General features: G+C 45.0%; 1 protein-coding gene across 14 annotated transcripts in view; it reads left to right on the top strand.

Annotated features, from left to right (window-relative positions):
* The window catches only part of KDM2A (lysine demethylase 2A), a 185,707-nt gene extending 173,683 nt beyond the window's left edge, over positions 1 to 12,024 (top strand). For all 14 annotated transcript variants that reach the window (XM_069752937.1, XM_069752929.1, XM_069752925.1 and 11 more), the window contains 3 exons: positions 330 to 488; positions 585 to 800; positions 10,901 to 12,024. In XM_069752937.1, the coding sequence (XP_069609038.1) occupies positions 330 to 488; positions 585 to 800; positions 10,901 to 11,082 (557 nt within the window). In that variant the 3' untranslated portion in view covers positions 11,083 to 12,024. The remainder of the gene's footprint in view (positions 1 to 329; positions 489 to 584; positions 801 to 10,900) is intronic.
* Positions 12,025 to 13,665: the final 1,641 nt, after the last annotated feature.

Raw genomic sequence — 13,665 nt, 5'->3', positions numbered from 1 at the left:
TTCCACAGTGATAATGTACTAAAATACATGTAATCCCGCACATGACTCGAGCAATAATTTTATCAAAGTCAAATACCACATCTTGTAAAAAACTAAGCAGTTTTTGTAACACATGACAAAAAACGCAGGTGAAAAAAATGCTATAAAAAAAACAGCCATAATCTTATTTAGTTAAATTATGCAGAGATTCCGCAACATCAAATACTCATTGTGGCAACGTAGTCTCAGAGGAGATAGGGGGATCTTCCTTTGAAGAAAATCTTTCCTTCAAAACTTTTCTTTGGAATGTCTCGGACTCTGATCTGTATTCATTAACTGTTTTCTCCCAGCCTTGAAAGAACTTATCCTGGCCGGGTGCTCCTGGTCTGCCGTCTCTGCTCTCAGTAGCTCCAGCTGTCCGCTCCTGAGAACTCTGGATTTACGCTGGGGTGTGGGAATTAAAGACTCACAGATAAGAGATTTGCTCGCCCCACCAGCTGAGAAGCCAGGTAACTGTTGGCCTTACTGCCCTTCTCACATGAGCCCAATTACCTGCTCTCCTGCTCGTATGGTTTACCAAAATTCTGATTTCTTGGTGTCTGTAGGACATGACTCTCGAAGCAAGCTGCGTTTCTTAACAGATCTGCGTCTTTCTGGTCTGGACATCTCCGATGTCACGCTTCGGCTTATCATACGATATTGCCCTCACCTATGTAAGCTGGACCTCAGCCACTGCCCTTTGTTGATTGACCAGTCTGTCAACCTTCTCACGGCTGTAGGCTCATCTACACGGGGTTCTCTCACGCACATCCACTTGGCAGGTAAGTTGTGATCCTGGGTCTTCTTTTTGTCGCTTTCACCAGTCATAGTTGTACTATGTGACATTTATGTTTAAAAAAAAAAAAAAGAGCACCAGTACAACTTTTTTATATTATTATTATTGTAGTGCTCGAGTGGTGATATTATAAATACCCTGCCCTTAGTTTCATACTTATGAACTACCATCTTTTCTTAGCACAGCTCCAGTTGGTCTTCTGCAGGTTGTGACCTGCTGGATTGCTCCACTGTTTGCTGTGCGGAGCAGAGGTCACAACTCAATGTAAGTCTATGCGAGCCAGGTCGAGGCTTTCATAGACTTGCACTGAGAGCTTGTGACCGTTACCTCGGACTTAAGGTACCGTCACACTAGACGATATCGCTAACGATCCGTGACGTTGCAGCGTCCTGGCTAGCGATATCGTCCAGTGTGACAGGCAGCAGCGATCAGGCCCCTGCTGTGATATCGCTGGTCGGGGAAGAAAGTCCAGAACTTTGTTTCGTCGCTGGATCTCCCGCTGACATCGCTGAATCGGTGTGTGTGACGCCGATTCAGCGATGTCTTCGCTGGTAACCAGGGTAAACATCGGGTTACTAAGCGCAGGGCCGCTCAAGGTGCTCAAAACCACATTCAAGAAGTTTATTAACCCTTTGTGCTTCACAGGAACTGAAACCGTGTGGAAGGAAAAAATGAACATTTAACTTTTTTTGCAAACATTTTACTTCAGAACCATTTTTTTTTTATTTTCTCAAGTGTAAAAACAGAAATTTAACCATAAATTTTGTTGTGAAATTTCTCCTAATTACGCCGATACCCCATATGTGGGGGTAAGCCACTGTTTGGGCGCACCGCAGAGCTTGGAAGTGAAGGAGCGCCGTTTGACTTTTTCAATGCAGAATTCGCTGGAATTGAGATCGGACGCCATGTCACGTTTAGAGAGCCCCTGATGTGCCTAACAGTGGAAATGCTCCACAAGTGACACCATTTTGGAAACTAGACCCCTTAAGGAACTTATCTAGTTGTGTGGTGAGCACTTTGAACCCCCAAGTGCTTCACAGAAGTTTAAAACATAGAGCCGTGAAAATAAAAAAAATTGCATTTTTTACACAAAAATGATCTGTTTGCCCACAAATTCATATTTTCATAAGGGTAACAGGAGAAATTAGACCACAAAAGTTGTTATGCAATTTCTCCTGAGTACGTCGATAACCCATATGTGGGGGTAAACAACTGTTTGGGCGCACCGCTTGGAAGAGAAGGAGCGCCGTTTTACTTTTTCAATGTAGAATTGGCTGGAATTGAGATCGGACGCCATGTCGCGTTTGGAGAGCCCCTGATGTGGCTAAACAGCTGAAACCCCCACAAGTGACCCCATTTTGGAAACTAGATCCCTTAAGGAACTTATCTAGATGTGTGGTGAGAACTTTAAACCCCCAAGTGCTTCACAGAAATTTATAAAGTAGAGCCGTGAAAATAAAAAATCCTTTTTTTTTTCCTCAAAAATGATTTTTTAGCCTGTAATTTTTTATTTTCTCAAGGGTAACAGGAGACATTGGACCCCAAAATCTGTTGACCAGTTTGTCCAGAGTATGCGGATACCCCATATGTGGTGGGGGGGGGGCACTGTTTGGGCACTCATCGGGGCTCGGAAGGGAATGAGCGCTGTTTGGAATGCAGACTTTGATGGAATGGTCTGCGGTCGTCATGTTGCATTTGTAGACCTCCTGATATACCTAAACAGTAGAAACCCCCCCACAAGTGACCCCATTTTGCATAATAGACCCCCAAAGGAACTTATCTAGATGTGTGGTGAGCACTATGAACCCCCAACTGCTTCACAGAAGTTTATAATGTAGAGCCAAATCCTATTTTTGCCACAAAAATGATCTTTTCACCCCCAAATTTTTACTTTCACAAGGGTAACAAGAGAAATTGGACACCAAATGTGGTTGTTGTCCAATTTGTCCTGAGTATGCTGGTACCCCATGTGTGTGTGTGTGTGTGGGGGGGGGGGGGAAACCACTGTTTGGGCGCACGGCAGAGCTCGGAAGGGAAGGAGCGCCGTTATGGAATGCAGACTTTGATCGAATGGTCTGTGGGCGTTATGTTGCGTTTGCAGAGCCCCTGATGTACCTAAACAGTAGAAACCCCCCACAAGTGACCCCATTTTGGAAACTAGACCCCCCAAGGAACTTATCTAGATGTGTGGTGAGAACTTTGAATGCCCAAGTGCTTCACAGAAGTTTATAATGCAGAGTTGTGAAAATAAAAGATTTTTTTTTCCACAAAAAAGATTTTTTAGCTCCCAAGTTTTTATTTTCATGAGGGTAACAGGAGAAATTGGACCCCAAAAGTTGTTGTCCAATTTATCCCGAGTACGCTGATGCCCCATATGTGGGGGTAAACCACTGTTTGGGCGCACGGCAGAGCTCAGAAGGGAGGGAGCACCGTTTGACTTTTTGAGCGCAAAACTGGCTGTCGTGTTTGGAGACCCCCTGATGTACCTAAACAGTGGAAACCCCCCAATTCTAACTCCAACCTTAACCCCAACACACCCCTAATCCCAACCCGATCCATAATCCTAATCACAACTCTAACGATAATCACAACCCTAACACAACCCTAATCTCAACCTTAACCATAATCCTAATCAAAACCCTAAATCCAACACACCCCTAATCCTAATCTCAACCCGAACCTCAAACCTAATCCCAATACAACCCTAATCCCAACCCTAACCTATAATCCCAAACATAATCCTAATCCCAAACATAACCGTAATGCCAACCCTAACCCTAATACCAACCCTAATCCAAACCCTAATCCCAACCCTAGCCCTAACTTTAGCCCCAACCCTAGCCCTAAGGCTACCTTCACACTTGCGTCGTGTGGCATCTGTCGTTTTGGACAAAAAAATATCCTGGAAATGTGCCCGCAGGATGCGTTTTTTGCCCATAGACTTGTATTGCCGACGGATGGCCACATCGCGTCCGTCATGCACTGGATCCGTTGTGTTTTGGCGGACCGTCGTCACAAAAAAAGTTCAATGTAACTTTTTTTGTACGTCCCGTCCACCATTTCCGACCGCGCATGCGTGGCCGTAACTCCGCCCCCTCCTCCCCAGGACATAGACTGGGCAGCGGATGTGTTGAAAAACTGCATCCGCTGCCCACATTGTGCACACTTTTCACAACGTACGTCGGGCCGATGCATTGCGATGGCCCCGTACCAACGCAAGTGTGAAAGCCTAACCCTAGCCCTAACCCTAAATTTAGCCCCAACCCTAGCCCTAACCCTAAATTTAGCTCCAACCCTAACCCTAAATTTAGCCCCAATCCTAACCCTAAATTTAGCCCTAACCCTAAATTTAGCCTCAACCCTAGCCCTAACCCTATATTTAGCCTCAACCCGAACCCTAAATGTAGCCCTAACCCTAAATTTAGCCCCAACTCCTCTAGCTGCTGGCCGGCAGATCATGGCGGGCGCACTGCGCATGCGCCCGCCATTTTCTTACCGGATGAAGAAGTCGGCGGGCAGGAGGACCCAGGGACACCAGTAAGTATAACAGGGTCCCCGAATCCCCCTATTTCTCTGTCCTCTGATGTGCGATCACATCAGAGAATAACACATCAGGTTTGGGTTTTTTTGCAGCCGCCGGTAAACAGTATCGGCGATCGCAAAACAGGGGTCGGTAAAAACCGACCCCAATCATGTTCTTTGGGGTCTCGGCTACCCCCGGCAGCCGAGACCCCAGAGATCTTCTGGGTGTCGGCTGGCGGGCGCATGCCAGTTTTTGGCCGGAAAAAGATGGCACCCATCGGGAGCTATCGGGGACCCCATTTCTCTGTCCTCTGATGTGCGATCACATCGGAGGACAGAGAAGTTAAATGGGAAATCGCATTTTGTTTTTTTGCGACCGCCGGTAAACTGTTAATTACCGGCGATCGCAACTCGGGGGTCGGTAAAAATACCATGAATCATGTTCTCTGGGGTCTTGGCTACCACCGGCAACCGAGTCCCCAGAGAAAATCGGACTCTGGGGGGCGCTATTCACTTTTTCCACAGCGCTCTTAATTAACGGCGCTGTGGTTTAAGTACCCTTAACTGCCGCCGTTAAAAGGCGTATCGGCGGTCGTTAAGGGGTTAAGGCCTTGGGCAGGATTCAGCCATCTATTTTATGGTCCAGGCACTGACAATAATGCACAGAGTAACCCTGTGTTTACTGTGGCGTGGCAATTTTTATTTTCAACCAAGTCAGTACCCTAATCTCATGCTCCTCTACATGCGCCCTCGCTGAAATATTGCTCCTAGTGAAGCCAGTTAGTGTTCTCATCCAGTATAGTACCGTTTTCATGGTCTCAACAATGACCCCCACATACACTGTGATGTCTCCACAGTGTACACAGTTTTGCCACATCAACACACCTTGTCCTGCCCCTAGTCTCTGATGACTAGCCATTAGATCTCTTCTCCACTGTGCAGTCTGTGCAGAGATGACCATTATTGCCAGGAACTCGAGGTCCTGTGAGAATGTCACCTTGCAGCAACAAAACATTCGTACTTTGTTTTTCTCATATCGGGCTCAAAACATCAATGGGTCCTGGCCAGATTTCCAGTGTCTGCATCGACTGAATGGAAGAGGAGGATCTGATGGTTCCCAACCCTCCATTACATTCAGCAGTATCTGTGTTCTAAGAAATCAGGCACAGCTGAAGTCAGCACATACTCTTACCCTCCAGTAAGACAGCAGGAAAGCTCCCCAAATTCAGGACAGTCTGGCTGGCTCCTTAATGGTGACCAGTCCATACTTTGCAGTCTGTGCTTAGACCGTGATACTTGGACGATTGAATTTAACCCAAGGGTAGGGTGACATAACTGTTTTCTCCACATCTGAGAAAAATGGTCAGTTATTCTGACCAGAGTGTGATCAGTGGCATCAGTTTTTTTTTTTTTTTTAGATGTGAAGAGAAAAAAAAAAAGTTTCTCCTTTTTGTAAGTAACCGCACTCAGATGACATCTGAGTGTGCTCTAATGTTTTGTGTTTTTTTTAACTCATGGACCCATAGACTTTAATTGCTGATTTTGATCTGTCTCCCAAAATCAAAATCTGACACGTCACATGTCATGCCATGGAAAAAAAATCGGACAGCCCCATAGAAATCGTAGGTATGAGTGAAAACTATGGATAGTACTCGTCCAAGAAAATTGGTTGTGGGCATGAGCCCTCAAACTAATACTGCACTATATCAATTACACCAGATGCACATATAATTAAATTATACAATTTAATACCCCATTATTTAATACAATTCAACTATACCCCCATCACTCTATGCCTCCTTTTCCTGGAAAAAAAAAGGACACATGTGCAGTGCACCCGCCAAGATCTCCCGGGATTTTTCCTATTGGTTCACCCTATCACGGTGATAAAAAAGCCAATAATTAGCATGTTATCCTACCCCTGTGTTACCCCCTTTGTCAGATTACATTTTTTTAAATTTTATAATTTTGTTTCTTTCATTCTTTGCGTTAGGGTTGGAGTTGGGCTAGAGTTGAGCTAGAAGTGGGTTGGGTTAGGGTAGGGGTTAGGGTTTTTTCAAAAGTAAAAAATATATAAAATGTTGATGTGACGATAATGTATGTAGAGGGCTGTGGAATTAATGGCGCTATAGTGTTTGCTACTCGAGTTTGCATCAGGCTCGCACGAGCACCATCAATACTTGGTGCATACTGGAGCAGCCCGATACAAACTCAAGTAGCGAGCACTTGCACACAACACAAATGATAACATTGGGTCATATTGAGTGTCATCAAATTCTGTGTAGTACCTTTTGGGTTAAAAATCCTCACTATACCTGTAGGTACATTCCTTGAGGGGTGTAGTTTTCAAAATGGGGTCACTTGTGGGAGGTTCCCACTGTTTTGGCAGATCAGGGGCTCTCCCAAACATGACATGGCATCAACTCTCAGTTCCAGATATGTTTGTGTTCAAATTGTCAAACTGTGATGTTTTGCTTCCTAGATCTGCTGTGCGCCAAACAGTAGTTTTCCCCCACATATGGGTATTGGAGAAATTGCACAACAAATTTTGGGGCCCATTTTCTCCTGTTATCCTTGTGAAAGTAAAAAAAATGGAGCTAAAAGCTACATTTTTGTTAATAAACTTCTTGAATGTGGTTTTGCGCACCTTGAGGAGTGCAGTTTTTAGAATGGTGTCACTTTTGGGTATTTTTCCAAAAGTCAATTCAAATGTGAGGTGGTCCCTAAAAAAAAAATGGTTATGTAAATATTGGTGTAAATATTAGAAATCGCTGGTCAACTTTAATTCCTTAACTTCCCAACAATTTTTTTTTTCAATAATTGTGCTGATTTAAAGTTGATGTGGAAAATGTTTTAATTATTTTGTGTGGTATAACTATCTGATTTAAAGGCATAAAAATGACAATTTTGAAAATTGAGAAATTTTCAATATTTTCATAAATATATGCAATTCAGATCAAACAGAATTTACAGCTGTCATGAGGTACAACATGTCATAAAAAAAGTCTCAGAATCACCGGGATCCATTGAAGCGCTCCAGAGTTATTACCTCATAAAGTGACAATGGTCAGATTTAAAAAATTTGGCCTGGTCATTAAGGCCAAAATTCATTCCGTCACGAAGGGGTTAATTCTAGGTTATGCTGTCCTTCTAGGTGAAACGTTCATAACATAAATAACTCAAGCTGTTGTGTGATGGTCCTGCCAGCATACAGCCTACTGGTATATTCAGATTTGAATTTTTGGCACTGAATTATTGCAAACGCTTCAAAAAACAGCTATGGATAAGTTAACCTTTTTTTTGTATGTGATATAAAAGCTAGCTATGGCCTCCTCATTCTCAGGATCTGGTGGATAGTTATCTGCAGGTTTTTTTCTGTACAGTTAAGTGGCCAGGACCATGGTGGTCTTCTCAGAACCTGTAGAGGTCAGACCACCCCCAACCATTAAATGCTAGCTGTACACTGTTACTTTAAAGGGGATGTCCATCACTAGAACAACTTTTTAAACTAAATATTTGGCCTTGAGAAAATAAAGTACATACTCACCTTCCGTTCCGGTGCCGTTCCCACAGTGTCGGCACTCGCGGTCGCGGGACTGTGATGTGGTGGAATGGCATGTGATGCCCAGCGCCCAATCAGCACTGGCGTTACTGTCTCCGCCTTCGGCCAAACTGAACATTAAGAGGAAGTCCAGCTGCAGCTGATTCCTGGCTTCCTCTTAATGTTCAGTTTGTCTGAGGGCGGAGAAAGTAACGCCAGTGCCGATTGGGCACCGGCATCATGTGTTACAACACCGCATCACAGTCCTGGGGAGAGCAAGTGCCAATACCACAGGAATGACGTCAGCACAAGAGGTGAGTTTTTAGGCTTTATTTTATCGGGGCAGACCATTTAGTTTAAGAAGGGGTTGTCCTAGTAATGGACATCCCCTTTGGAGAATGGAAATACCCCATTATATTTTAATTGTGGCAATTGTTTAAGTTCCAGAACTTAAGGCCCCTTCACATTAAGCGACGCTGCAGCGATACCGACAACGATCCGGATCGCTGCAGCGTCGCTGTTTGGTCGCTGGAGAGCTGTCACACAGACAGCTCTCCAGCGACCAACGATGCCAGTAACCAGGGTAAACATCGGGTAACTAAGCGCAGGGCCGCGCTTAGTAACCCGATGTTTACCCTGGTTACCATCCTAAAAGTAAAAAAAAAACAAACACTACATACTTACCTACAGCTGTCTGTCCTCCAGCGCTGTGCTCTGCTCTCCTCCTGTACTGTCTTTGAGCACAGCGGCCGGAAAGCAGAGCGGTGACGTCACCGCTCTGCTTTCCGGCTGACCGACGCTCACAGCCAGTACAGGAGGAGAGCAGAGCACAGCGCTGGAGGACAGACGGCTGTAGGTAAGTATGTAGTGTTTTTTTTTTTTTTTTTTTTTACTTTTAGGATGGTAACCAGGGTAAACATCGGGTTACTAAGCGCGGCCCTGCGCTTAGTTACCCGATGTTTACCCTGGTTACCAGTGAAGACATCGCTGGATCGGTGTCACACACGCCGATCCAGCGATGTCAGGAGTCCAGCGACAAAATAAAGTTCTGGACTTTATTCAGCGACCAACGATCTCCCAGCAGGGGCCTGATCGTTGGTCGCTGTCACACATAACGATTTCCTTAACGATATCGTTGCTACGTCACAAAAAGCAACGATATCGTTAACAATATCGTTATGTGTGAAAGTACCTTTAGACCTTGGTGTGATAATGAACTTTAAGGGTATGTTCACACGTTCCTGATTTCCATCCTTTTTTTTTCAGGACTGTTTTTTAAAAAACTGCAGCTCTTGGCAGAAAACGCAGGTCCTTTTTTTGGTCCTTTTTTGATGCGTTTTTTGATCCTTTTTTTTTATGCAGTTTTCTATGCAGAGTCTGTGTGTTTTCTAGGAAGTTTTTTAGGGTTAAAATGGCTGAAAATACCCTACCCCTAACCCTATTCTAACCTTAGTGGAAAAAAAAAAAATTCTTAATTTTTTTTTATTGTCCCTACCTATGGGGGTGACAAGGGGGGGGGGGGCATTTACTATTTTTTTTAATTTTGATCACTGAGATAGATTATATCTCAGTGATCAAAATGCACTTTGGAACGAATCTGCCGGCCGGCAGATTCGGCGGGCGCACTGCGCATGCGCCCGCCATTTTGCAAGATGGCGGCGCCCAGGGAGAAGACGGACGGACACCGGGACGCCGGGTAAGTATAAGGGGGGGAGATTAGGGCACGGGGGGGGCATCGGAGCACTGGGGGGGGCATCGGAGCACGGGGCGGTGGGATTGGAGCACGGGGGGGACGGGATCGGAGCACGGGGGGGCAGCCACACTCTGCCCACGCACTTCCGCCCGCTTCCCCGCACTTCCTGCTGCAGCGGTTCTGCACCACAAACCGCAGTAAAACCCGCAGATATTTTTTTCATCTGCGGGTTTTACTGCGGGTTTGACCTCACAATGGAGGTCAATGGGTGCAGAACCGCTGCGGCTCCGAAAAAAGAAGTGACATGGTGGTACTTTTTTCCCGCAGCTATTCAGCGCGGCTTTTTTTTTATTTTCCGCATTGTGGGCACAGCAGTTCCTGTTTTCCATAGGGTACAATGTAATGTACCCTGCATGGAAAACAGCTGCGGACCCGCAGCGGGAAAATCGCGGCAATTCCGCATGAAAAAAAGGATTGTGTGAACATGGCCTAAAGGGATTGTCCCCTTTCAATTAATCTTGATGCCCAGGCACAGCTTTCAGTTTAATTGAAATAAAACCAAAAAATGTGCTGTCCTCTGTTCCCATGACCACTGGCAAGTTTCTGCTGCTGCTGGCATTGGCTGTTGACATGCTGCAGTCAGTCAGTGCGCTCTGCCAGTTTAGCTGGAATGCCCCCTACTAAGAGGCGCTGAGCTCATGTAACTTCTGTGCTGCAGTGAAGACATGTCTGTGGACCCAAAGATGGGGAGTACAGGACAGCTCATGATTAGCTTAAATGATATGATATTACCTGCATATTTGGAGCACAGTTTTACTAGGAAAACTTTTCCTTCCTCGCATTGTATGTGTGTACGGAGTGGGAATGTGGAAATAGAAGTCACACATTTACAAATCTCTTGTTAGGCCACTTTAAGGACTTTATATGTTATTTGCACTAACTTTTGCAAGTCCAGTCCTCTTAGAGTGTTGTCCTTAGGAACCAGATTACCATAGCACAAACTGCTTGCCTTTTACCTGATCCTTCCAAGGCCTATAGTAAGGACCAGAGGGCATCACTAGTGGTGGAAGAAAGGTGATTCCTGCAGCTAAACAGGAAAGGGTTCTTTACAGTTAGAGCAGTTAGACTGTGTTATGCCCGACCACAAGAGGCAGTAATGGCAGACACTATAACAGCTTTTATACAAGGGCTGGATGATTTCCTCCATACACATAACATTGCGGGTTATAGATAGTTTAGGGACAAAATGTGTAATTGGTGGGGAAAGGGTGAACTTGATGGACCTAGGTCTTTTTCAACCTATGTAACTGTATACTTTCTTCCTTTCCAGGTTGTAAAGGCGTAACTGATGAGTCCTTACTGTACTTGCGAAGAGCACCCAACCTGGCACTTATTGATCTTCGAGGCTGCAAACAAGTGACACGGGGAGCCTGTGAGGGCTTCATCTCGGACCTGTCTGTGAGCACCTTGTACTGTATGTCAGATGACAAGCTTATCCAAAGGATCAGCTAGGATGGTGTGCGTGCTGGAGGTTTGATGCAGGGGGATGCTATTGTGTTGGAGGATGCACGATGTCAATCACCACCTCCTCATCGGTCTCCAGCTCCCTGGCCTCCCTCTCATTCCGACTGAAACAAGGAGCAATAATTGGCGATTTAACATCCCGCCCTCATATGCCTGTGGTGGGGTCATCACATGGTGCAAAGACGTGGGCTATATCTGAAACGGGTATTTAAACAGCTGTGGCAGCCTTGATGGGGTCAGTCACTTCTAGGGCTGAAATCAAGACCTTTAGGACTGGATCTCCATTGTCATAGAGAAAAGGAAGACTTTGTATTTTTTTATTTGATTGTTTTTTCTCAGTTTTGTTTTGCCTCCTTAGTACAGAATAGCTCTTCGCCAGACAGTTTAATGGAAAAGACACCTGAGGAGTGAGCAGGCAGCTCAGATTGGTTTTTCCCCTTCATGTTTTGACAATGATTTTTTTTTTACTATTTAATGCCTTCCCCTGTTGAGCATTAAATTTGTGAGTAAGATTTATTTCTCTGGGTGCTTGGGGTAGAGTGTGTGAGTATGAGAGAGGGACGGCTGCTTTTTGCTAAATTGTAATTGAGTTAATATATTTTTTTTATTTTTTAACTTAAGATTTTGGTTTGTTGCTTTCGTTTTGTACCCACTCCCTCTCTTGAGAAGATGTCTGCAGAAGTGCAGTCAGCAATGCATTAATTCCACACACACTGGGCAGCCGTTTGTGCATATATACAGAAATATATATAAATATATACAGAAGCTGGTGTGCGCACACACATGGAGCAATGTGTGCGCCGGCTGCTCCCTTCCCTAACCCGGGACTAGATTGTATAAAAAGAGCCTGGATAATATTTTTCTCTGCGGGAGCGGTCTCGCTTTCCCTTTTTGTTTCTTTTGCAATAAAAAGAAAAAAAGAATCAAAAATGTGGTCTGTGTGGTTTGTACTTAGTTCATGAAGGTTCATAATATAGAGTTTAACCAATTAAAAAGTGATATTAATCAGGGAGGTAAGTTACTTGCTCTCTGTTTCATAGGGCCAGTGATAGAATTGTACTTCTAGTTATGGTGCAGGTTTGTCAACCTATTAATTTTTTTTCTAAACTGGCCTAAAACTCATGGATGGGCTATTTTTTTTTTATGGACTTTTACCATGCCCCCTTAAGATGCAGATACTAAGATTCACACCCAGTATACAAGATAAGTCATTAAAGGGGTTGTCCAATACTAGGACAACCCCTTCTTGAACTAAATGTTTGTCCCCGATAAATTAAAGTGTCAGCACTTGTGGTCCCAGAGCTCTCTTGCGGTGTTATGACATGTGGTGGTCGGCGCCCAGTGAGCACTGGCATCATGGTATCTCCGGATTCAGACAGATCTTTGGTGAGGATGAGGCTGATATACTGTATTGAGCCTACTTCAATGGTGAATTTCATACTGTAAACACAATAACGATGCATTGCTGTTTCTGGGCCACTGCTGTGTGCTCCCCCAGTTCAAAATTTGCCAGCCAGCCCCTGTTGACTAATGATGAGTGAAGAATGTGCCCAAAAGAAGACTCTCTGGTATGGATTGCCTTAGAAATTAGAAAATGTTTTGTAAGTGGAGAATTGGAAGTTGATATGATGGCAAGAAAACATTTAGGTTCAATTACATGTGAGGCCACCTCTAAAGTGGCATCACAAGGACCAAATGATCTGGATATGGCCCTGTGTTTTTTCCTATGAAGGACAATAGGTGAAAAAAGTCAAACCATGTGTCTAGTGGCAAGAATTCAGCCTGTGGGCTGACTCGATCCCTTAACGCCAATCCGACCTGTGAGGCCTATGTGGCGTCATGGCGGGATTGTGTTCCTGCAGGTCGGTTGAACGGGTTTTCTGAAATGTCACCTGACCTGCAGGTACAGGGGGACTTATACTTGAGCACATAGCTACGATCGCTTCTGGTGACCTATTTGTCACCTCCCCCCACCCGATCTGATTTGGAGCTAGAGTCCATGTGACACTATCTCTCCAATCAGATGTGAAGGGGCGGAGTAAAGTATGGCTGCCTCACTCTCCAGCTTCATCCAGTCCCTGTAAGCTGAAAAGCGACGTGCCTGCATGCTGCCCTGCCACCGACATACGGTACTCCCCTCCGCTGACCTCCACTACCTCTGCTGTCCGATTCCACCAACCCAGACCTCCTCTCCCTCCCCTCTGGCCTGGTGATCGCCCCCTCCGCCCCAGTTTACCCATTAGGGTTAGAGTTGGGCTAAAGTTAGGGTTGGGGATAAAATTAGGGTTGGGATTAGGCATAGGGTTGTGGTTGGGGTTAGGGTTGGACTTAGAATAGGGAGGTTTCCACTGTTTAGGCACATCAGGGGCTCTCCAAACGCGACATGACGCGCGCATACCATTCCATCGAAATCTTGAGTTCCAAATCGTCACTACCCTTCTGATCCTTGATATGTGCCCATACAGTAGTTTTCTCCCACATATGGGGTATCAGTGTACTCCGGACAAATTGGACAACAACTTTTGGGATCCAATTTGTTACCCTTGAGAAAAAAAATTGGGGACTAAAAGA

This window comes from Ranitomeya imitator, chromosome 2, assembly GCF_032444005.1.
Source record: "Ranitomeya imitator isolate aRanImi1 chromosome 2, aRanImi1.pri, whole genome shotgun sequence".
Taxonomy (NCBI): Eukaryota; Metazoa; Chordata; class Amphibia; order Anura; family Dendrobatidae; genus Ranitomeya; species Ranitomeya imitator.
This window is presented reverse-complemented; position numbering and strand designations above follow the sequence as displayed.